This window comes from Sorex araneus, chromosome 2 (assembly GCF_027595985.1).
Source record: "Sorex araneus isolate mSorAra2 chromosome 2, mSorAra2.pri, whole genome shotgun sequence".
Taxonomy (NCBI): Eukaryota; Metazoa; Chordata; class Mammalia; order Eulipotyphla; family Soricidae; genus Sorex; species Sorex araneus.
In genome coordinates, this window is record NC_073303.1 from 228,921,494 (window position 1) to 228,944,857 (window position 23,364).

Sequence of the window (23,364 nt, forward strand, 5' to 3'; positions counted from 1 at the left end):
GGGGAGAAGAGTCCTAACTCTGCAGTTAGGACAGAGAAGAGACCACTGTGACAATGCTGTGAACAAGAACTGAATGCTGAAAGGTCAAGTGATACCCTCTTAGTACCTGTACTGAGAACCACAGTGACTGAAAGGAAAAAGAGAGAAATGAAGCAGAGGCAGGCTGGTGTGTGTGTGTGTGGGGGGGGGGGGGTGCTGGGGGGCGCTGGCCAGAGGGAAACTAGGCACGTTGGTGGTGGGAAATGTACACTGGTGAAGGGAAGGGTGTTGGAACACTGTATGACTGAAACCCGATCATGAACAACTTCGTGCCTTTGTATCTCACGGTGATTCAATTAAAAAAATAAAAGGTTTGAGGAAGGAGTAACTTGATAAAGTTAGGTGGGGAAGTGGGGGCTGCTACAGGTCTGCGAGCAGAACAAGAGAAGGCTTCCCTCCCCAAGGGTCTCTCTGTCTCTGTCTCTGCCTCTCTCTCTCTCTCTCTCTCTCTCTCTCTCTCTCTCTCTCTCTCTCTCTCTCTCTCTCGCCGTGGGGTGGGGTGGGGGTTGGGGGCACAAGGGCCACTCCCAGTAGTGCTGCGTTATGCGGGAGAAGGACCCGAAGCTGCGGTTCCAGCCCTCTGAGCGGCCTCCCGGCGGCTCCTCCAGCCCCCTCTAAGCCTCAAAGGGTTAAGCAGCTTCCACCTGACTCCGCACGTGCAGGTACCTAGGCTGCTGCTGCAGGACACGGCAGAGCCCCGCGTTCCAAAGAATCTCTCTGGAGGTGCCCGGCAGTACCCCCCCACCTTGCACCCCTTACCCGCACGGGGTGGTGGGCACCGTTTGGGTAACCGGCGGGGAGGGCGGTCAGCTCGCTGGCCCGGGAGGGGGAGGGGCCCTTCCTCAGTGTCCCTCCGGGCTCGGGGCGCGGGCCGCCCGCACCTGGCGCCTTGTGGAATGAAGCTTAATTAATGATTAAGCGGGTTCCCGCGGGAGGGCGCCGGGCCGCGGCCGGCCGGGCGGGAACGCAGGGTGGGGGCTGGGGAGTGGGACCCAGGCCAGAAGGAAGCCGACCCCTGCGGCCGCGCCAGGCCAGACGGCTGCCCGCGGGTGGGTGTGTGGGTGCGCTCGGGGCCCCCTGGCCTCCCCTCGTGCCCCCCGCGCCCCGTCTGGGGTCGTGCGCCCGAAGTCGGGAGCGTGGGGCGCGGCGGCGCGCGGGGGCGCGCGGGGGGCGGGGGGACTGCAGCCGGGGGTCGGCGCTCGGGCCCGGAGGGGCGCGGGGGCGGCGGCGGGGGGCGCAGACAAAAGGCGCTTGTGCCTTTAAGGCGGGGAGCGGGCGGGGAGGGGACTTCTGGATCCGGGGTAGAGGGCGGCTGCGCTGGACACCGCGAGGGGGCGAGGCGCGGCGGCGCGGGGCGCGGGCTCGGGCACCGGAGCAGGCGGCGGCCGCGGGCGGGCCGGGGCCCGCGGGCTCGGGGCGGCCGGGGGCGCCGGGCCGCGGCAGGTGAGACCCAGCCCACGGTGGGCGGCGGCGCGGCGGGGCTGCAGAGAGTTTGGGGGGGCCCGAAGGAGTTTGGCCGGGGAGGGATGGGCCCGGGAGTCGGGGGCACCCAGGGAGCTCGGGGCGGAATTTCGGGGCGTCGGGGGCCCCCGCGTCCCACCCGCTCTCGGGGCACTGGGCAGCGAGCACGGCCTGCGGGCGGCGCTGCCCCCGACCTGTGCCGTGGCGACTGTGGGTAGAGCCGCGGAGTGTGGTCGAGCGTCTGGGAGCACGGGTGTGGGCAGCCCGGCCCTGGGACTAAGCCCCTCGGCCCGCAGGAGGCCCCCTCGCTTCTCCCTCCAGGGCTCGGGGAGGGCTGGGAAGGCGGGGCGGAGCCAGTGCTGGGTGGGCCGGGGTTCTGGGGGAGCGGACTTGATTCCAAACCGGCTCTCAGCATCGACTAGAAAGCCGGAGGTGGAACCGGTCGCGGGGACCCTTTCCCAGGCCTCCGAGCTGGCCGGAGTATGCCAGAGGGTTGGAGGAACCCGGTGGGGGCTCGGTGGTAGCCCGAGGTGGGAGCCCTCTGCAGACTGAGGAAGACCCGGTGGGGCGAGGAGAGGGCGGGGCCGCACCTCCAGCCTCTGACCCTGAGGAGGCTCCCCTGCATCTGGAAAGGCCCGACTTGAGGCCCTGGGCCCGGGTGCCGCTGCTGGCCCCCAAGGGCCCTGCCTGGGCAGTGCTTCTGCCACGAACTCTCTGAAGTCATGAAACTCCCAGAGAGCCTCCTCTGCCAAGGAGGGCAGGGGCCGAGGGGCCCAGGGGACAGGATGGTGGCGAGGCAGGCGGCCAGGGCGAGGGTTTGGGAGCTGCAGCAGCAGAGCCATCCCTGGGCTGGGCCTTGCCAGGAGGATTGGGGTTAGGGAGGGACTTGAGGTCTGGGAGGCACTGGCTCTGAGTCGCTGCTGAAGGGACAGGCAGGGGCCTCGAGGCAGCAGTGGTGGAGCTGTGAGCCAGAAGGACCTGGGCAGAGGAGTGAAGGCAGCCCCGAGCCCGTGTCTGGGCGGAGGAGGTGGTCTGTGATTCCGGGGCTTCCTGGACAGGAGGGTTGGTGGAACCCCATAGGGAAGGTTTTATGGGTTTGAGCAGGGCCTTTCCTGGGATTTGCCGTACCAGCTTGCCATGGGTGGACGTTCTTGGAGACGGGCCTGAAGTGCATGAGTTGGGGTGTCCAGGCTGCAGCTGGGCAGCTGGTTCTGAAGCTTCCCCATGGGGTCATTGTGTTCTTGAGAGGGTCGTCCATTCCTTGGGACTGTGCCTGCCCCTTCCCCGTAGGGTTTGAGCCAGATGTTCACATCTGCTTTCTGCAGGACTGGGAACATGACCAAAATAGGCCCTTTGGGATAGAGGTCTGGTTTCCTGGGGTGGGGCAGGTTGTAGGAACAGGCCAAGGGACTGACAAGTGGGAGAGGGAAGCAGCAGAGTGTCACGGGGGTGGGGGAGCCTGCTTACCCTGGCCTCTGTCTCTCGCAGCTCTGGGCCTTGACAGCCCAGGGCCTGGCCTTGATAGGACTGGCGTCTGCTTGACTGGCTGTGAGATGTGTGCTCTTGTGCACTGACTTTCATTTCTCCATCTCTGGGACACTGGTGGAGTTTTGGGTTCAAAGAAGAACTAATTATGAACCGTGTATTTTGTGATGGACACTATTCCTTCCTCTCAGCCGTTAGGGTCCCACTGTGATAAAGAAACTGACATGGGCTGGCTCGGTAACTTGTCCAGGCCTTGCAGCTAGCAAATAATCACATTAAGGTTTGAAACCTGGTCTCACTCCAGAGATCATGCTCCTAATGAGTATTTTGAAGAGCCAGGCTTTGTGGAGTGACCTTTTCCAAATGCCAGCACCACAAAAAGTCTTGGATTTCTGATCAGCCCCTCCAGATGGTGCTGTTGGTGGTGTTCTGGGGCTAACGGGGCAGGGGCACTGAGAGGGCTTGGCTGAGCCATCCAGGGGGGGTTCTACTTGTTTTCTTTCTACTTGGCAGATCCCTGGTGTCTGCGTGAGCAGACGGCTTGGCGGAGCAGCTGGTCCTGTGGCCGCAGCTCGGGGTTGCTCTCTTTTGTCCTCTAGTGAGTACAAATGTCACTTCTGCCAGTGCTGCAGGTTCAAGGACCAGGAGTTCCTCTGGGAGCCCAGATACGGCGCTGGTGGAGACACAGGCACTCGCCATGGCCGTGCTCCCATCTTTCTCCTTAGCTGGCACAGTTGAGCAGATGCTGAGTATTTGTCACAGAGCATGACACCCCCAGCCCTCGCCCGTCCCCAAGCTCCACATCCGCCTTCTCCCAAGGCTCAGTGCTTGGCTGATTGGGTTATTCAGGATTTCTGTAACTTAGGCCAGCCATAGAAACTGGTTCTTTTATTTTCCCTCTTTTTTCTCCTGTGGGCTTGGTTCTTTTTCCTTTCTCTCTTGTCAAATCTGGCCTATGCCCTTCATGGCCTCAAAACAGTTTGATTGGATTTTGGTGCAGATCGGGTAAAAGCAGGCAAATGAGAAGACCTTGAACAGCTGAAAGCCCAGACAGTGGTTCGGAGCATTAGTGCGCCAGGCCGTCTGCTTGTCCTCTCACACATGGACATTTTTGATCCTACAGGTGGTACCGGGGTGTATTGAAGAGAAGGGGCCCGAGTGCTTATCTGCATAAAGTTGACATTCCTGTTATAAGAGCCAGAGGATGAACAAGTAGTAAAAATACATAGAACAGCCATCGTTGATAAGAAGAATGGAGAAAAATAAAACCTAAAGCTGGGAAGACAGGGAAAGATAGCTCCAGGAAAGGGGGTTGCTATTTTCAAAGAGTGGTTAGGGACTGCGCACTGATAAGGGGGACCCTGGAACTATGCCCGGGAGGAGCAGCAGGGCCCAGCAGTGGCGGGCTGAGAGGCTGTGCCGCAGAGGAAGGGCAGCGCAGCCCTGGAGCACCTTTCCTTCTGCCTTCTGAACGCACCTTGCTTGACTCTCTCCTGAGCCAGGCTCCGTACTGGCCCTCGGTTAAGATGCTGAGTGAAAGAGCTGTCATTCTTACTGTCACAGAGTTTGTAGACAAAGGAAAGGAGACACATTAAACAAGCAGCGATGCTAAATCCAGTGGGAGACACATGTGAGGGTAGGTCGGGGTCTGCATTCGGTCTGTTCTCAGCTAGGGGAGCTGAGCGCCCTTGCCCGAGGAGGTTTACTGTGGAGCTGTGATCTGAAGAGGAAGTTGACTCCAGTGTGAAGAGTGTGTAGTGGCATATGTGTGGACAGCTTCCCTCTCACACAGAGGTCACTGGCAGCTCACGGGGGAAATTTATCCCATGATCATTTGTTCAGTGGAGTGCTGATAAATGTGACAGGCTTGTTAACATTTAAAACTGTCATATCAAGCGATGATGTTTTTGGGGGGATAATTTTGGCACCTCCAGGAGCCTGAGGGGGTGCGCTTTGATTCGCCCCATAACTCCTACACCTTTGCTGGGGCCACAACATGTGGTTCAGTAACTGAGCCTCATCCCCAGCAGTCATACATGCTTTAAAACCACCAAGAAATCTGTGTCTTTCACACAAGAGGTGAATTTTCGGTGCACTGTTTTGGAGTCAGCCATATGTGGGTGAGAATCTTGGTTCTCATACTTCTGTGGCTGCTGGTCTCGCGCAAACCATGCTTTTTCCCTCTGTATCAGTTTTTCTTTTTCTGGTGGTGGTGGGGGCAAACATGGCTGTGCTCTGGGTGTGCTCCTGGCTCTGTGCTCAGAGATCACACCTCATGGTACTTGCGGGACCATATGTGATATGGCAATGGAAGCAGGGTCATCTATGTGCAAGACAGGCACCGTGCATGTTGTGTTATCTCTTTGGCCCCTTATGTCAGTTGTTTTACGTGGGCACCTTTGTCTTCAGTAACTATGAGAACAATGTGTGGAAAGTGCTCAGTCAGTGACAGTGCTGGTGGGGGTGGCCTCCGCGGCGGCAGGATGAACACTATCTCACTCCTTCCCTCTCCGCAGCATGTCATGGTTTGGTGGTCTCCTGGTACCCAAAGTGGACGAGCGGAAAACAGCCTGGGGCGAACGCAATGGGCAGAAGCGTGGGCACCGTGGAACTCGGACGGGTGGCTTTTGCACGCCTCGCATGAGCTGCCTCCAGGATGCACAGCCGCCGAGCCCTACCCCTGCCGTGCCCCCTCGCTGCCCCTGGCAGGGGGAAGCCTTCACCCGGAGGGGCGGCCCAGGCAAAGGCACAGAGCTGGGCCTGCGGGCCGTGGCCCTGGGCTTTGAAGATACAGAGACCACATCGGTGGCTGGGGCCACCGAGGTGGTGCCCGAGGTGGCCACCAGGAGCGGGCATTCGTGCTGGCGCCGGTTGGTGCGGGTGTTCCAGTCGAAGCAGTTCCGCTCGGCCAAGCTGGAGCGCCTGTACCAGCGCTACTTCTTCCAGATGAACCAGAGCAGCCTGACGCTGCTCATGGCGGTGCTCGTGCTGCTCATGGCTGTGCTGCTGGCCTTCCACGCCGCGCCGGCGCGTCCCCAGCCGGCCTACGTGGCCCTGCTGGCCTGTGCCGCGGCCCTCTTCGTGGCACTCATGGTGGTGTGCAACCGACACAGCTTCCGCCAGGACTCCATGTGGGTGGTGAGCTACGTGGTGCTGGGCATCCTGGCGACAGTGCAGGTGGGGGGCGCCTTAGCAGCTGACCCCCACAGTCCTTCTGTGGGTCTCTGGGGGCCCGTGTTCTTTGTCTACATCACCTACACGCTCCTGCCCATCCGCATGCGGGCAGCTGTCCTGAGCGGCTTGGGCCTCTCCACGCTACACCTGATCCTGGCCTGGCAGCTGAACCGGGGCGACGCCTTCCTCTGGAAGCAGGTGAGAGGGACGGGCCGAGTCTGGTCACGGGGTGGGAGACACGTGGTGCAGGGATGGCACAATGAATCTTAAGGCTGAGCTTCCGGGGACAGCCTTGACTTGGGGCCGGGGGGCGGGCACTGCGGGCATGGGGCTGGGGGAGCACCCCAGCCATCACCAAAGCCTGAGGTCACTGAGATGGTCACTGGTGGGGTGCAAGGTGAGAGCAGAAACAAGGGATCTTGGTTTCTTTGACCCTATGTGAGCACAGCAGCGCAGGCCGCCAAGGACAGCTCTCGGGGTGATCTGAAGGGACTGATTTAGCCCCGGAAGAGGTGGTGACCCCTGGACCAAGAGGACAGGGACAGTGAGCAGGGCTGATGTGGAAAAGAGGGTGTTGGCGTCTGCCGTCCTCTTGCTTCCCCTCCTTCCACTGGGCACCAGGGTTTCTGCCTCTGGGCTTGGTTCCAGTGGCGTGTGAGGCGGAACTCCTGGTCATGGAGTTCCAGTGGGCCGTGCCCTCGCCGCTCTCCACCCAGTGGCCCCAGCTTCTAAAACTGTCCTCTTGGGACCCCACCTTCTCGAGTGTGGCGCAGCTTTCCCTGCGGAGAGTGCCACCAGGGGTGGTCTGTGAAGAGGCGTCCGGAGCCTCAGAGAGACCAAGCATGCGGTGGGCCTACTGCTGCCCCAGTGCTCCTGCTGACCTGGGCAGAGATGGGGGGTCTTGCAGAATCGATCTTTCAGGGTCTGCTGTGGGCAGAGCCCCTCCACTAAGACAACTTAAGACCCCTCCGCAGGCATTCTGGTTTAGGGGGTGCTCTGCTCTGTGCCCCATGTCACTGAGGGAGTCAGGTCTGCCGAGCCCCGGGCTGTGGCCTACAGCCCACCCTGGCCCCACCCACGAGGAGGAAGTTGCCTGGGGCGCCCCGGGTGAGAAGCTGGGTGCTCTGGCAACATGCCTTGCAGCCCAGCCTTTGCTTTGGAACAGAATGTACCTTTTTAAAAGTAACTTTATAGCTGTTTGTTTGTGGAGCATGTGCCCAGGGGGTACTGTCAGCACTTAAAGGGCCAGAGCCTTCTGCCCGGCTAGTCCCCACCTTTGCGTGGCCCCTCTGCTAGGCTGTGTTGCTGATTACCCTCCTGGGGAGGAGGAATCTGGCGTTGGTTCCCTCCCCTCCACCCTGTGCCCGGGATGGGTGGGTTTCTTGCCTCTGTGCTCAGCTGGCACGGTGCCCAGAGGCAGGGCCAACCTCATGGAGGTCACGACTGTGCCAGCCTTCCGTCTCCCCAGGGCCACCTGGCTGCAGCCCGACCAGTCTTGGCAGGCACGTTTGTGCAGGTGGAGAAGTCTCCTTCAGCCCTGTGCCAGTCATGGGGCCAGCACTGCCCGCACCCCTTCTGAGCTGAACGCCGTTCTCTGCGCTCCCTGGGGTGCCTGGGTTTCTGGGGGGGCAGCTGGTCTCCGTTTTAGCCCTCCTGAACCAGCTGCCCTTGTGCTCAGGCAAGGAGACTGCTTTCTCCGAGACCCACCAAACCCGAGACCCAGCCTTGCCTGTGGCCTCCGCCCCATCCGCCTCACTGCCCATCAGACCGGGGTCCTGTGGACCGAGCTGTTTCAGTGAGAAGGAGCCTTGCTCGGGGCCTCGCCCCAGCCGCTGCACTGCCATCAGATCGGGGTCTGTGGACAGAGCTATTTCAGGCTCCAGGCCCCCTTCTTCCCTCCACCATGACTCACATTTTCCTCTCGGGCTCCTGGGGCCAGGAAGGGAAGTTGCCTGGTTTGCCCCCCTTCCTTCTCCCCCACTAGGGGCTATTCTTAGAAACCCCCAAGGGAGATAATGTGCCCCCCCATGCCTGGAAGAGGGGGCTAATGAGCTGGACTGGGAAGGGAGGCCAGGAGGCCAGTCGGCCAGTCCTGGGGATGGTTTGGGGACGAGGGGGTGGGACATACCCTCTGAGGCCGCAGGAGCCCATGTCAGACTAGTTCTAGTTCCAGGCCCAGCCCAGCTTCCAGTGGTTGCTCTTTCCTCCTTCTCCCCAAACCAGCGCCCAGCCCCAGCCCAGGCCAGCTCTGGGTGGAGCCCCAGTGCAGCTTAACCCCTGCCTTCCCAGAGGCAGGGAGGCAGCTTCCTGAGACTACCCCACGTGGCAGGTGGTGGGGGCGTGCTGAGCAGTCCTGGGGCAGAGCGCTAACTGAGTTGAGTGTGGGTGGGAGTACGCACCCCGTTAGGGACGTTCTTCGTCAGTGGACTCAATGCTTCCCAGACTCGGGCTGAGGCTGGGCTCAGAAGGCTGGTGAGGGTGGAGTGAGGAGGGATGTGGGGGGGCCCAGGTTTAGGACCCCGTCTGTGGAGTCAGACTGTTCTGAACTCAAGTCTCACACTAGACAAGTTCCTTAGCTTCTCGAGCTTCACCCGGAAGGCAGCTCAGAGGGCTGGTACATGCTTGACCCTTGTTCCCAGCACTGTGTGGTCCCCTGAGCACGGAGCTGTGAGTAGCCCCTGAGTGCTTCCAGGTGTGGCCTCAAAACACAGAAGCCTAAAAACAGACAGAAAGGATTACTGTTACCTATTTCACTGAGTGTGAGTCTTATGTGAGCTGCTGTACAGACTACGGCTGCTCTAGGGTCCGAGCACATTGCAACTGCTAAGAGATGTGTCATGATGTCGACAGGCCCAGTGAGTGAGGTGCAGGCAGGGCCACGTTGGAGACTGAGCCTCCTTCTCCAGGTACTCGGGAGCAAACAGGCCCAGAAAGATGAGGTGATTTGTCCTGGGTCGCCTGCAGGCAGTGGCAGCTCTCAGGCCCTTGCAGCTGTGTGGAGAAAGCCCATGCAGGACTGGCATTTGCGGAGCAGGAAGTGGTAGTGTCAGGGCTGTGCCCGTCACCCACCTGGCTCTTGGTCAGCATTTTGCTCCAAGTGTCGTGCTTGAAAAGATCTCGTCTTTTGTCGGGCTGGAGGCGCGTAGGGAGCAGGCCATGTGTTGTGGGGAAGGGACCGGCAGGCATAGGAGCCGGCATTCTCCCCAGGGGAGGGTGCCCGCAGAAGCTCAGGGCCTATGCGGGGGGTGCTCACCTGTCTGCCTCTGCCCCTGCAGCTCGGGGCCAACGTGCTACTGTTCCTCTGCACCAATGTCATCGGCATCTGCACACACTACCCTGCCGAGGTGTCCCAGCGCCAGGCCTTCCAGGAGACCCGCGGCTACATCCAGGCCCGGCTCCACCTGCAGCATGAGAATCGGCAGCAGGTGGGGCCGCTTCCCCGACTGCAGACCAGACCCCCTTTGCAGTCCAGCTCTGTGGAATGTCCTCCCAGACTGAACCTCCCGGGGGCCACTGGACCCTGGTTTTTGTGCTGTCCAGGGGTCGGGAGGGCATTTATGCAAGCATAGTGGAGGGGTCGAGAGCGTGTGGGCTGGGACGTATATCTGTAAGGGCTCACCTCAGAGAAGACCGGGCTGAGGACCAGAAGGGCTCAGGTTCCCACACGGGTCAAAGGGTTCTGAGGATGTGGGTGCCTAAGAAGGACCAAAGCACGAGGCCAATGGGATGCTCTGTGGAAACCATCGACCTAGGAGCGGCTGCTGCTGTCCGTGTTACCCCAGCATGTTGCCATGGAAATGAAAGAAGACATCAACACAAAGAAAGAGGACATGATGTTCCACAAGATCTACATCCAGAAGCATGACAATGTCAGGTGGGTAGACAGGAGGCCTGCAGCGGGCGGGGCTTGGGGGTCCCAGAGGGTCCCTGTTCCCTCCATCTTCTGCCTTGTCCACAGCATCCTGTTTGCAGACATCGAGGGCTTCACCAGCCTGGCATCCCAGTGCACCGCGCAGGAGCTGGTCATGACCCTCAATGAGCTCTTTGCCCGGTTTGACAAGCTGGCCGCGGTGAGGGTGGGGCTGGGGCTGGAGGGCCGGAGCCTGGCAGTGGGGTGCCGGCAGGGGGTCACCGCTTTGCCTTTGTCTGACCCCCCTTAGGAGAATCACTGCCTGAGGATCAAGATCCTGGGGGACTGTTACTACTGTGTGTCAGGGCTGCCCGAGGCTCGCACGGACCATGCCCACTGCTGCGTGGAGATGGGGGTGGACATGATCGAGGCCATCTCGTAAGTGGCGTCCCCCACCTGCTTCTTGGGCCTGAGAGTGCCCCTGCTGCCCCGCCCCCTTGTCACGTCCTCAGGAGTGCCCTTAATCCCAGCTGATGCTGGCTTGAGACTCACGGCTCTGTCTCCAGCATGCAGAGACACTGAGCCGGGGGAGGGGCTTGGGCTGAGTGCGTGCAGACAGAGGGCAGCCTCCTCCCCAGTTTAGCTCCACTGCAGCCACAGTTCTCTTGCTGTGGGCACAGTTCTCCAGGATTGGTCCTGTCGGTGTCCGGCTCGGGCTCTGCTCCTGAGCCCTGCGTCTGGGCCTGCTTGACTCCAGTGAGAGGGTTCCGGGTGGGGACTGTGGGGGCCGTGCCAGGAGCTGAGCTGCTGCTGCCTCTCCCCAGACTGGTGCGTGAGGTGACGGGCGTGAATGTCAACATGCGAGTAGGCATCCACAGCGGGCGTGTGCACTGCGGAGTCCTGGGCCTGCGGAAGTGGCAGTTTGACGTGTGGTCCAACGATGTGACGCTGGCCAACCACATGGAGGCTGGGGGCCGCGCTGGGTGAGCATGCGGTGGGGGTGAGGGTGGGGTGAGTTAGGGCACCCAGGTCTCACCCTGATCTCCCCACACAGCCGTATCCACATCACTCGGGCCACGCTGCAGTACCTGAACGGGGACTATGAGGTGGAGCCAGGCCGGGGCGGCGAGCGCAATGCCTACCTCAAGGAGCAGCACATCGAGACCTTCCTCATCCTGGGGGCCAGTCAGAAGCGGGTCAGGGACCGAGCCAGAGAGTGGGAGGGGGTGGGGGCCGGGGAAGAGCCCCCCTGAGCCTTGCTTGTGTGCCCACGCAGAAGGAGGAGAAGGCCATGCTGGCCAAGCTGCAGCGGACTCGGGCCAACTCCATGGAGGGGCTGGGGCCGCGCTGGGTGCCCGACCGCGCCTTCGCCCGTACCAAGGACTCCAAGGCGTTCCGCCAGATGGTGAGGGGCCACAGAGCCTTGTTCCCACCCGCTTCTGCCTTCCTCATGACTGCGGTCTCTGCATGTTGCTTCTGGCACTGGGGGTGGAGGGCTGGTTTCTTTCCAGGGGTCAGCGTGCCCCGAAGTACCCAGGAGGGGAGCCCAGCACAGAGCTGGCAGTGGGAAGGGACTGTTCAGCTGGCTGGGTCCGGCCCACACCTCACGCGTACACTCTGTCCCTTTCTCCAGGGCATAGATGATTCCAGCAAAGACAAGTAAGTCAGGTTACTGAGGAGGGAGGAGGAAGAGGGAGACGACATTGCACCTCGGGACCTTGGGACGGGGCTGTGGGAGCTGAGGCCACTCCCCACCGGACCTCCATGTGTCCTATGGGGGCTGGTGTCACCTCCTGCCCCTGGTGAACCATCTCCCCTGCCCTCAGCCGGGGTGCCCAAGATGCCTTGAACCCTGAGGATGAGGTTGATGAGTTCCTGGGCCGGGCCATCGACGCCCGCAGCATCGATCAGCTGCGGAAGGACCACGTGCGCCGGTTTCTGCTCACCTTCCAGAGGGCGGACCTGGAGAAGAAGGTTTGGGGGCCGTGAGGGCTGTGGGGGGGCGGTGAGGGCTGGGGTGGGGAGCTGGGCAGAGGCGAGGAGCAGGAAGGTCTGGGGGATGAGGAGATGTGGGCCTGCCTCCCCCACACTGGCCTCTCCCACAGTACTCTCGCAAGGTGGACCCACGCTTCGGCGCCTACGTGGCCTGCGCCTTGCTGGTGTTCTGTTTCATCGCCTTCATCCAGCTCCTCGTCTTCCCACAGTGAGCCCTGCCCCTCGCTTGCCAGGAGCTTCCTTGACCCACTGAGGCCCCAGTCTCTGGCCTGTGCACCCTGCTGCTCCGGGGTGGGGGGGGACAAGGACCCCCGGGTGTTCCCTGGGTGACAGCAACCTTCCGCCCTGTCTGCCCCAGCTCCGCCCTGATGCTCGGGGTCTACGCAGCCATCTTCGTCCTGCTGCTGCTCACGGTGCTGGCCTGTGCCGTCTACTCCTGCGGCTCTGTATGTGGGGTCCAAGAGGAAGGGCGGGGGCAGGGAGGGGCGCAAAGCCCAGCCTGGCCTTGACCCCAGCCCTCCCCGGGCAGCTCTTCCCCGCGGCCTTGCGGCGCCTGTCCCGAAGCATCGTCCGTTCGCGCGCGCACAGCACGGCCGTCGGCATCTTCTCGGTGCTGCTTGTGTTCGCCTCCACGGTTGCCAGCATGGTACGAGCACGGGCAGGTCCATAACCCTCTGCAGAACCGCCCCTATGGGCGCCCCCGCCCCGCCCGGTCCCTTGACAGCCTCCCCTCTTCTGCTCTCACAGTTCACCTGTGACCACACCCCCATCCGCACGTGCGCGGCCCAGCTCCTGAACGTGACACCCGAAGCTGTCACCGCCTGCCACCTGCAGCAGCTCAATTACTCTCTGGGCCAGGAGGCGCCGTTATGCGAGGGCCCGGGGCCCACCTGCAGCTTTCCCGAGGTGCCCGAGCAGTGCGCAGGCGTCAGGGTTCCAATCAGTACCAGATAGGGCCCCTTTGTGCCTGGCCTGTGTGGGCACTGGGGAGCCTTGGACCTGCCAGGGCCCAGGGACTGCCGGGAGGGTGGAGGTGAGGGGAGAGCGGGGTCGAGGGGTGCAGCCTGTCCTGCATGGCTCACTGTGGTCTCCGCCTTCCCCCAGTACTTTGTTGGGAATGTGCTGCTGAGTCTCTTGGCCAGTTCCGTGTTCCTGCACATCAGCAGCATCGGGAAGCTGGCCATGACCTTTGTCCTGGGGCTCATCTATTTGGTGCTGCTTCTGCTGGGGCCCCCGGCTACTGTCTTCGACAACTATGACCTGCTGCTCGGCGTCCATGGCTTGTGAGTGTACCCTCAGCTCCCGGTCCTCCGGAGCCTGGGCCCTGCCGTGTCACTGGGAGCCTCCCTTCTGCCAGGCCCTGGTGCTCTCGGCGTGGGGGTGTCGGTGGCTGTGGGGAAGCCCCAGACCAAGAAACTGGCAGAGCACTGTCGGAGCAACCCTCCTAACATCTGTGCCGACAGTTGTTGGGAAGCAGAGAGCCATGGTCAAACTATACCCTCTGCCTCTGGGGACTCTACAGGGACTCTGGCTTTCTCTTTACAAAGCCCACCCCTTGTGACCAGTGACTAGAATGTGGCATGGTAGAAAAAAAATCCTAAAACCTCCTAAACCACTGGGTTTGAATCCCTGCTTTGCTGCTTATTAGCTGTGTAACCTTGAGCAAGTGAGTTAACGTCTCTGAGCCTCTGTTTTGGCATTGTCAGAATGACAAAGCTGGTAGTATGATGGGGCCATAGTAAAGGTTACAGTAACTAACTTCGGTTAAGGGCTTACTGTATGCCAAGTGTCCGCTAAATCTTTTACATGCATTATTTATATTTGATCTCTCTTTTGTGGATGAGGAAATTGACTTAGTTAACTTTTTCCAGATCACAAGGTAAGAAGAACCTCTATCAGTCTCAATAACCCTCCTCTACCTTTTTTTGTAAATTGAATCACATGAATTAGAGTTAAAAAATGATCCTGGTTGTGTTTCAGGTGTAGTGTTCCCACACAAGTCCCTTCCCCAGTGCCCCAGTTTCCCTCCCGCCCCCTGCCTGCCAGAGGCAGGCACCTTTTTCTTGTTTCCTTTTTTCCCCGTTAGGTACTGTGGTTTACAATACTGTTACTCATAGGTATCATGCATGTCGCTTTCCCTCCTTTCAGCATCTAGTCCGGGTGCAAAAGGGCCACTTCCATCTAGCATTGTTGTGGTGGTCTCTTCCCTGACCAATCCCCCCTCCCCAGTGGCAAACTTCCTACCAAGGACCAGTTCTCCTGCTCTTCCTTTCTCTTGCCTTTGGGCCTTAGTTATTCCCCTACTATGTTTCCTTGTGTCCTGCATGAGTGAAATCTTTCTGTGTAGCCAAAGCCCTGAGTAAGTTTGTCGAAGCAGAAGCCTGGTCCAGTGCCTCGTTTATGTATGTGTCCCGTGAAAGCTGTTTCCCCTTCTGCTCCCACCCAGAAACTTGGGAATAACTGATGACTTTGTTTTCCCCTTCCAGGGCTTCTTCCAACGAGACCTTCAGCGGCCCAGACTGGTGAGTGAGAACTCGGGGCCGTAGGGGCTGTGCGCAAACAGCTCAGCCCCGTGAGATGGTGAGCCGGCTCCTGCTTTCCCTCAGCCCCGTGACAGGGAGGGTGGCACTCAAATATATGACCCCTGTGATTCTGCTGGTGTTTGCCTTGGCGCTGTATCTGCATGCCCAGCAGGTAGAATCTACCGCCCGCCTGGACTTCCTCTGGAAACTGCAGGTGACTGACGGGGTCCTCAGGAGATGGGAGGAGTCTGGGACAGGGTGGGCTCAACAAACCCGGGAGGCCTGGCCAGCCCCTCAGTTCAGGTTCACCCCACCCCGAGCCCACCCGGGGCTCTGCTGTTCTTGCCGTCTGGGCCCACTCCCCTGTGAGCGCCTCTGATGCCGCCGTCCTGGAGAATGGGAGAGTGGGCCGCGGGTGACAGGTGTGTCCGCAGGCTACAGGTGAGAAGGAGGAGATGGAGGAGCTCCAGGCGTATAACCGGAGGCTGCTGCATAACATTTTGCCCAAGGACGTGGCTGCACACTTCCTGGCCCGGGAGCGCAGGAACGACGAGCTCTACTATCAGTCCTGCGAGTGCGTGGCGGTCATGTTCGCCTCCATTGCCAACTTCTCCGAGTTCTACGTGGAGCTGGAGGCCAACAACGAGGGTGTGGAGTGTCTGCGGCTGCTCAATGAGATCATCGCTGACTTTGATGAGGTACTTGTCTGCAGGGCTAGGGGGTAATTGGGACCCGGGCAAAGGGTGGCATGAGGAGAAAGGGAAATTGGTTGAGGCCCAGTGGTGTCCGAGAGGCACCAAGGTCAGCCCTCGTGGGGCAGAGTATGACTGTGGGGGAGCCGAAGAGGGAGGTGACGGGGCACGTGTCGGGCACCCTCACCTGGGAGACAGCAGGTGTAGGGCCAGGAAGCAGGAAGGTCCCTGAATAGAGAAGATAGAAGCGCTCTGGGGGAGGGGCTGGCCACTGCATAATCTCTGTTTTGGAAGAAAGTTACTTCCTCACTCACTCTGGGACTCAGTTTCTCAAAAGTAGGGCTTGAGGCCCAATGCCCTATTGGGTTCTGGGTTCTGTGGGAAGCTGTTGAGTTGACCTGAAGCTGTATACCAGGCCCAGTCCGGGGGTTCTGTTTGCTCTGATGGCTGCTGAGTGAGGAGGCCTGTCTCTCTGCCCCTCAGCCCTGCTGAGATGGGGTTGTGGGGCAGGGGGCCAGGGCATGGCAAGCACTGAGCCCTGGGGCCGGGCTGGGTTTGGCCTCCCGGCTGGACACTTGGCTCTCTGGTGCTGTCCAGATTATCAGCGAGGAGCGATTTCGGCAGCTGGAGAAGATTAAGACGATCGGGAGCACATACATGGCCGCCTCAGGGCTGAACGCCAGCACCTACGACCAGGTGGGCCGCTCCCACGTCACTGCCCTGGCTGACTACGCCATGCGACTCATGGAGCAAATGAAGTACATCAATGAGCACTCCTTCAACAACTTCCAGATGAAGATTGGTGAGAGGTTTCCCAAGGACGGCTTCCAGGGGCAACTCACAGGGGGTGCAGGGGATCCGAGATACAACACAGCTCTTCAGGGATCTCGTTTTCTTTCATCTCCTATAATGTCCAACATTAGGAACAGAGATCACATAGCAGAGGTCTGTTATGTGCTAGGAATTTTTAAGCACTTTTTTTTTTTTTGCTTTTTGGGTCACACTTGGCGATGCACAGGGGTTACTCCTGGCCTTGCACTCAGGAACCACTCCTGGCAGTGAGTGCTCAGGGGACCATATGGAATGCTGGGAATCGAGCCCGGGTCGGCTGCGCACAAGGCAAACACCCTACCCACTGTGCTATCGCTCCAGCCGCTTAAGCACGTTAAAAAAAAAAATTCATTGATTCACCATAAGATATAGTTACAAGCTTTCATGTCTGAGTTACAATCACACAATGATCAAACACCCATCCCTCCCAGTGCACATTCCGTACCACCAATATCCCCAGTATACCCCCACCCTTCCCACCCTTCCCACCTGCCTCCATGGCAGACAATATTCCCCATACTCTCTCTACTTTTGGGCATTATGGTTTGCAATGCAGATACTAAGAGGCCATCGTGTTAAGCACATCTTAATACCCATATTGCCATGCCTCTTACAAAGAGACTAGACTTAAAAATTCAGCCAGTTGGACTGGAGTGATGGTACAGCAGGGAGGACACTTGCCTTGCGTGTGGCCGACCCAAGTTTGATTTCTAGCACCATATATGGTTCCTTGACACCAGGAGTGATCCCTGAGCTCAGAGCCAGGAGTAAATTCTGATCACTGCTGGGTGTGACCCCAAAACAACAACAACAAAATAAGCCAGTGTCACACTGCTGAATGGCCGAACTGGAACTTCAGAACAGTTTCTGTCTAGGCTCCCATCCCAGCACCCTGATCTCCGGCCAGTCTGACCGAAGACGTGTTCTCTGCCTGAAGTGGCTCCCCCGCCAGACCAGCTGCTTTGAATTCTGGCAGTTCCACTCACTGACTCGCAGCTCATTACCTGAATTCCCTCAGCTTCTCTTCCCTTAGCTGTGAAATGGGCGTGATCATGCCTATGTTTTAGGTCACTGAGAGGGTGAACTAATGGGCAGTGTTAGGCAGTGGGTTGGCACAGAATGAGTAATCAGTAGGTTAGCTAGTGTCAGTGCACCGCTAGGACTTGGAGGAGGTGGGGGTGGGGTGACAGGAGGTGGGACAGACCTGAATCTAAGCCTGACTGCTTTCTCCACACAGGGCTGAACATGGGCCCTGTGGTGGCAGGTGTCATCGGGGCCCGGAAGCCGCAGTATGACATCTGGGGAAACACAGTGAATGTGTCTAGTCGTATGGACAGCACGGGTGTCCCTGACCGAATTCAGGTGAGGGCTGCCGGCAGACGTTGGGGGGTCACTCTCTGCCATCTGCTAGGACAGGGTGGCAGTGCTGTGTGGCTGGTGGGGAGGGCAGCTGGTATGGTAAGAGGACCCCCGGGTCCCTGCAAATGCACCGGGAAGGTTCTCAGGCTAAGCGGGTTCCCTTCCCTGCCAGGTGACCACAGACCTGTACCAGGTCCTCGCTGCCAAAGGCTACCAGCTGGAGTGTCGAGGGGTGGTCAAGGTGAAAGGCAAGGGCGAGATGACCACTTACTTCCTCAATGGAGGCCCCAGCAGCTCATGAGGCCCTGCTGCCAGTTCAGCTGGAAGGATTGAGGTGGGCATTTGAGTGGCCTCTGCTTGCTGGGTGGAGCCTCCGGACCCTCCAGCCTGCTCTGGCCCGGGCCGGTGCTCGGCTGCCCTCGGCTGGTGAATGAGGGGCTACCAAAAGGACATGTAAGCAACTTTGTTTGAATGGGCTAGAACTGTTCCCTCTCCTCTCTGCTAGCGGCAGAGCTTCAGGGGAGCCCCTGCTCAGGGGTCACTGGCAGCTTGCCTTGCCCACCCTTTCCCTGCCTCTGTGCATCAGGCTCAGGGCTGGGCCTTCTTTTCTCTTTCTCCTGGGACTCCTGTACCAAGACTGGGGCAGGCACGGGAATGTCTGTTCCATGCTTGCCTTCATCCTGCTGGGCCCCAGCCCTGGGACTCGCCCTCTCCCGGCCGACACTCCCTTCTATTCGCAGGGCAGAGGGAGATGCATGGAGGACCTAATTTTGTCCATATTTCAGGGGAGTCTTTCCATTTGCCAAATCCTAGTCCCATGATCTGTCCCCAAAGGGGAATATAGGGACTTCCGACAGCCCGGGTTCCTGCAGGCTCCAGGGACTGTGTTGCCTGGCTTCATCAGTACTGTGAAAACGCCCGGCTGGAGAGGGTGTGGATGACGGGAGGCGTCAGGAGCTGCACACTCACTGCAAGTGCCAAAGAGCAGACTGACCCGGGAGGGCGTGGTGCCAGGCACTAGTGGCAGCCCCCCTGCTCTCTTGCTGTTTCTGGCAAGGGGCCATGGAGCCTCTCCACCCCTTCTGTTGCCAAATAGAAGAGTTGGGCCCGGAGGAAGGCCATCCTGATCCCAGGCCTGTCCTCAGGCGCTGGTGTTGGGGGTGGCTGTGTGTGCACCCCTCAGCACGGTGTCCGTGTGCATCGCACTCTGCTCCCCACTCCGGATGGCCCGCCTTCTAGGAAACAGGCCTCCCTGTTTCAAGGGATGGCGAGATGCCCAGCTTGCACAAGAATGGAAAGGGGGGTAGCAGCAGGAGTGGGGTGGGTCGTGGGGAGGGGAGTCCTTTTTGTGCCAAATCCCTAAGTGCCGTTCAGAGCCCCAGGTGCAGCATGACTGTCCCCCTGCCCATTTAGACAGGGGCCCCTGTGCCCACTCAGTCCCAGTGTCCTTGCACAGGAGCTGCCGGGGTGTAGTGGGCAGAGCTCAGCAGTGTCCCGGGCTCCCCAGCATGTGTGCTGGGACGTGCTATGGCCTGGGACTGGGGTAGCCCGCGAGCCTCTGAGGACTCAGGTACGAGGGGCTGTGGCAGGGCAGTGGAAGCTTGGCTGTCCAGTGCCGTGACCGTGCTCGGCTGGCCCTGCTCCTGGCCCTGCAGTCCCCTGAAGCCCCTAGCTGGTCGGGAGGGTTCGGAGGCCGGGCTGCAGACCGCCTTCCTCACCGTCCTGTTCTCACCCCTTTGCCTTTGCCTGCACCTTTCCCCCTCTGGTCTAAATCAGATGGTGCCTTGGTTTCTCCGTGTGGACCTTTGTCTAGCCAAGGTTTTGGCCTGCATTCTGCTTGGAAAGGGCTTTGCGGTGATCAGAGAGGCAGAGGTGCGAAGGTCCCTGAGTTGCTAGGCTGGGAGTGAGGGGCAGATGGCTCTCCTGCCCTTCTCTCGCTGACTTTACAGGAGCCGGTTTCTGACTGGCACTGCCCAGTCTAGGGGATCTTCCTGTACCACCCAGCAGGCTCTTCATCAGCCAGCGCAGGAAAAGGGGGAGGACGAGTGGGTCCCAGTGGAAAATCAGCTCCCCCCAACAGCCATATCCCAATAGGAAACAACCCTTGACTGTGGAGAGGGGCTGGGGGAAGCAGGAGGTGATGAAGGGTCTCTGGTAGAGACAGGATGGAAAGACCCCGGCCTTGGTTGTTTGTCTGCTTCTTGCCAGACGGGAAGGATCTGTCTCGCCCTGGCTCCCCACACCACAGTGCCAGCAGCCCCGCCCTGCCGGGCTCCCAGGTCGCCTTCTCAGTGGGGGAGGGAGTCAGTGCATGGGGGCCAGCGGACTTGGGTTTTCTAATGTAACCACTGTGGGGGGTACCATGTATTTCAGTGAAATATTTAATATATTTAAATATCAATAAAATCAAACTCTTTGTAAAATTCTCTGTTCTGCCCAGTGTTCCCAGCCCAGGTTCTGGGCTGGGTGTGCAGTGTCTGTACTTGGTGCCAGGTGCTCGGTGGTGCACTCCTAGGGCTGGAGGCTCTCCTGGCCTCTCTCTGCCTGGGGCTGCTGCAGGGCCCTTCGGTGCTCCTGGACCCCTGCTGTGCACGAGGCCAGGACCCCCTGTGGTGGCCTTTCCAGCCACACTCCTGGTGTGCCCCATGGAGTATTTCTCCCACATCTGATCTCGCAGGCGTGTGCTGGAATCATTCCTCGCCCCCTGCCCCACTCCCAGTACACATAGCTGACGTCAGTGTGATCTCTTTACTGTGTCTTAAGGTCCCTGCCCCATCAGTCCTGGGAACCCGGACACCCCCTCATTGCCTCCTTCCAGACTCCATCTTGTCTTTCTGCAACTGTGTTCTTCTCAGTATAGACTGAAGGTTCTGTCATTGAGAAGAGAGTGATCCATAAATCTGGAAAAGAGAGACAAGGTCTTAGGCTCAGCCAGATTGGGGCGGGGGGCGCTAGGGGTTGAGACGAGAGTTTGGGGGAGATGCACACAGGGAATCGTGTTTCTTGGCTGTGCTGCTCAGAAGTCATCCTTCAAATCATTAACCACTTTGAATGCCACCACTGCCCAGATTCTGGGTAAGAATTTACCAGCTTCCCCAGGTAAAATCCAAACCTCTTCCTTGTTTCTATCTTTGAATGGATTGAAACAGCCTCTGAGATGGGAGAGGGGAGCCCTTCCTTAGGATCCCCTGCACCCCTCGCAGCCTGACCTGGTCATTGGACTTTTGCTGAGGCAGTAGCGGGGGCTCTGGATCCATGGCATGGTCTCTTCGGGGAGCACTCCTGGAGCCGGAGACCGCCAGAAGCTGAAGTTCTGAGCATCAGTCATGGGCACTCTGAAGACCTGGTTAGGGACTAGATGGTTGCAGAATGGGCAGGTTATATACATTGCTTTATTTATTTATTGCTTTTGGGGGGTCACACCTGGCAATGCACAGAGGTTACTCCTGGGTCTGCACTCAGGAATTACTCCTGTGGGTCTTCAGGGGACCATACGGGATGCTGGGAATTGAACCCGGGTCAGCTGCATGGAAGGCAAACACCCTACCTGCAGTGTTATCGCTCCAGCCCCGCTTTTTATTTATATTTAGTTATTTTGTTTATATTTAGTTTATTTATATATAGTTATTTTGGCTTGGGAGGCACAACCAATGTTCAGGATCACTCCTGGAGTAGTTGGGGGACCATATTGGACGCTAGGGATTGAAACCAGTCAGCCGTGTGCAGGGCAAGCGCCTGTCTGCTGTGCTATCCCTCCGCCCCACTGTTGCTTTTTATTTTATTTTTGTGGTGATTGAACCCAGGGCCTCACTCATGCAAAACAAGTGCCCTCCTACTGAGCCACACCCCTCGCCAGTCATCCAATATCTTGAGAAGGTTCTCAGCCCCCACCCTTTTTGTTTGTTTTTTGGGCCACACCCAGTTGTGCTTAGGGCTTACTCCAGGCTCTGCACTCAGTGATCTCTCCTGGTGGGCCCAGGGGACCACATAGGGTGGCAGCATGGAGCCCCGGTCAGCCGCATGCACAGCAAGGCCCTATTCGCCGTACTCTCCCGCCCTAATAACCTTAAAATATTTTATAATTAGAGATAACTATTTAGAGATATTTATTCATGAACACTTTGAAAAATGCCTGAAAGTACTTTTTCCAATTAAAATGTAACTCTAAGATAATTACAAATTCACAAGCAGTAGTGAGAAGTGATTCACATTTGCCTCCTTCCCTGCAGTAGCAGCATCTCGCAGGAGGGGGATACCGGATCCAGACAGGTGTCTATCTGGTGCTCCACGGCAGTTGGCCTGTGTACCAGCCGTGCTGAAATTGCCTCTCTTTATCTCCCCCATCGGGTAGCCAAGCATCTGTTCTTCATTTCCATGATTCCTTTCATTAAGAATGTTATATAAGTGGCATCATGCACAATGTGATCCCTTGGAGATTCTGCCTACTGTCCCTGCCCATAGTTCGTCTTTGATACTTTTTCCTTTTTTTCTTTTTGGGTCACACCCGGCAATGCACGGGGGTCACTCCTGGCTCTGTGCTCAGAAATTACCCCTGGTGGTGCTCAGGGGACCATATGGGATGCTGGGAATCGAACATGGGTCGACTACGTGCAAGGCAAACACCCTACCTGCTGTGCTATCGCTCCAGCCCCTTTGATACTTTACTTTTTTTTTTTTTTTTTTTGCTTTTTGGGTCACACCTGGCAATGCACAGGGGTTACTCCTGGCTCTGCACTCAGGAATCACCCCTGGCCGTGTTCAGGGGACCATATGGGATGCTGGGATTTGAACCGGGTCGGCCGCGTGCAAGGCAAACGCCCTTCCCGCTGTGCTATCTCTCCAGCCCCATCGATACTTTTTCTAAAGCTCATTTTATCTGATGTTCGCAATTCGAGTGTGTGCTGCTGGCTTTCCTGTGGCACATGAAGCTAGTTACAGAAGCTTGCTGGGAATCACACAGCCTGCCTGCTGTCCCAAAGGGACCCCAGCCTTTAGTGTTTGTTCTCCCCTCCCCACAGTCCACAAAGTACTTTCCTAATGGTCTACTTTCAGTTTGATCCTTACAACAATTAAGATTGAGACTTGGCCTTTTTTTTTTTCTTTTTAAGATTTTGGGTAATTACTCCTGGCTGCACTCAGGAATCACTCCTGACAGTGCTTCAAGGACTATATGAGATGCCAGAGATTAAACCCAGGTAGGCCGCATAAATGCCTAATCTGTTCTAGTATCTCTCTGACCCTAGGCTTGGCATTCTTGGTGTCTGTTTTGTTTTTCAGCAAATGAATAAGGTTAATATAGGATATGGCTGCCTCTTAGGGAGACAATTAGAAAAAAGGCAAAACCAAGACTCAAATCTTCCAAGTCTGATTCAATTTTTATTTTGTCATGTCACGCCATAATTCAAGTTTATGTTCTCCTTGCTGTTCTCAGACTCTCATCTTGGCTTTTGTTCTTTCCTGCCTATAGTCATACCATACCACATCTTATTTCTGACTTTCGGGTAGGGCATTTGCCTTGCACGCGGCTGACCTGGGTTCAATTCCTCCATCCCTCTCAGAGAGCCTGGCAAGCTACTGAGAGTATCCCGCCCACACAGCAGAGCCTGGCAAACTACTCGTGGCGTATTCGATATGCCAAAAACAGAGACTTGTTAGTCTCACAATGGATATGTTACTGGTGCCCGCTCGAGCAAATTGATGAACAACTGGAGAAAGTGTTACAGTGCTACATTGTTACGGGGGCCACACCCAGTGGTGCTCAGGGGGTGATGCAGTGCTATGGACTGAACACCAGGCCTCACACATGCAAGGATTGTGCCCTTCCACGTAAGTCACGTTCCGGCCCAGCTGTTCCTGAAGATGCAGGTAGATTCACTCGGCCTTCCAGGTGCCTGGTCCATAGACTTACATGTTTTTTTTTTGTTTTTCATTAAAGAACTGTAATTTACAAAGTTAT

General features: G+C 58.2%; 2 protein-coding genes across 8 annotated transcripts in view; one reads left to right on the top strand and one right to left on the bottom strand.

Annotated features, from left to right (window-relative positions):
* Positions 1–563: 563 nt before the first annotated feature.
* The window catches only part of ADCY6 (adenylate cyclase 6), a 33,454-nt gene continuing 10,653 nt past the window's right edge, over positions 564–23,364 (top strand). Inside the window, exons 1-22 of one of the 7 annotated variants that reach the window (XM_055125905.1) lie at positions 1,396–1,482; positions 5,502–6,357; positions 9,435–9,584; positions 9,912–10,033; positions 10,118–10,229; positions 10,320–10,447; positions 10,834–10,992; positions 11,064–11,205; positions 11,286–11,414; positions 11,643–11,668; positions 11,836–11,983; positions 12,115–12,212; positions 12,363–12,450; positions 12,534–12,650; positions 12,752–12,910; positions 13,109–13,287; positions 14,491–14,526; positions 14,611–14,740; positions 14,961–15,224; positions 15,816–16,020; positions 17,287–17,411; positions 17,581–19,831. In XM_055125905.1, the coding sequence (XP_054981880.1) occupies positions 5,503–6,357; positions 9,435–9,584; positions 9,912–10,033; positions 10,118–10,229; positions 10,320–10,447; positions 10,834–10,992; positions 11,064–11,205; positions 11,286–11,414; positions 11,643–11,668; positions 11,836–11,983; positions 12,115–12,212; positions 12,363–12,450; positions 12,534–12,650; positions 12,752–12,910; positions 13,109–13,287; positions 14,491–14,526; positions 14,611–14,740; positions 14,961–15,224; positions 15,816–16,020; positions 17,287–17,411; positions 17,581–17,709 (3,501 nt within the window). In that variant the 5' untranslated portion in view covers positions 1,396–1,482; position 5,502 and the 3' untranslated portion in view covers positions 17,710–19,831. The other 6 variants (XM_055125899.1, XM_055125901.1, XM_055125900.1 and 3 more) reach the window with 6 other exon arrangements.
* TEX49 (testis expressed 49) overlaps positions 19,955–23,364 on the bottom strand; it is a 30,513-nt gene continuing 27,103 nt past the window's right edge. The window contains exons 3-4 of the mRNA XM_055125906.1: positions 20,618–20,762; positions 19,955–20,308 (exon numbers count right to left, since the gene is read on the bottom strand). Of these exons, the coding sequence (XP_054981881.1) occupies positions 20,260–20,308; positions 20,618–20,762 (194 nt within the window). The 3' untranslated portion in view covers positions 19,955–20,259. The remainder of the gene's footprint in view (positions 20,309–20,617; positions 20,763–23,364) is intronic.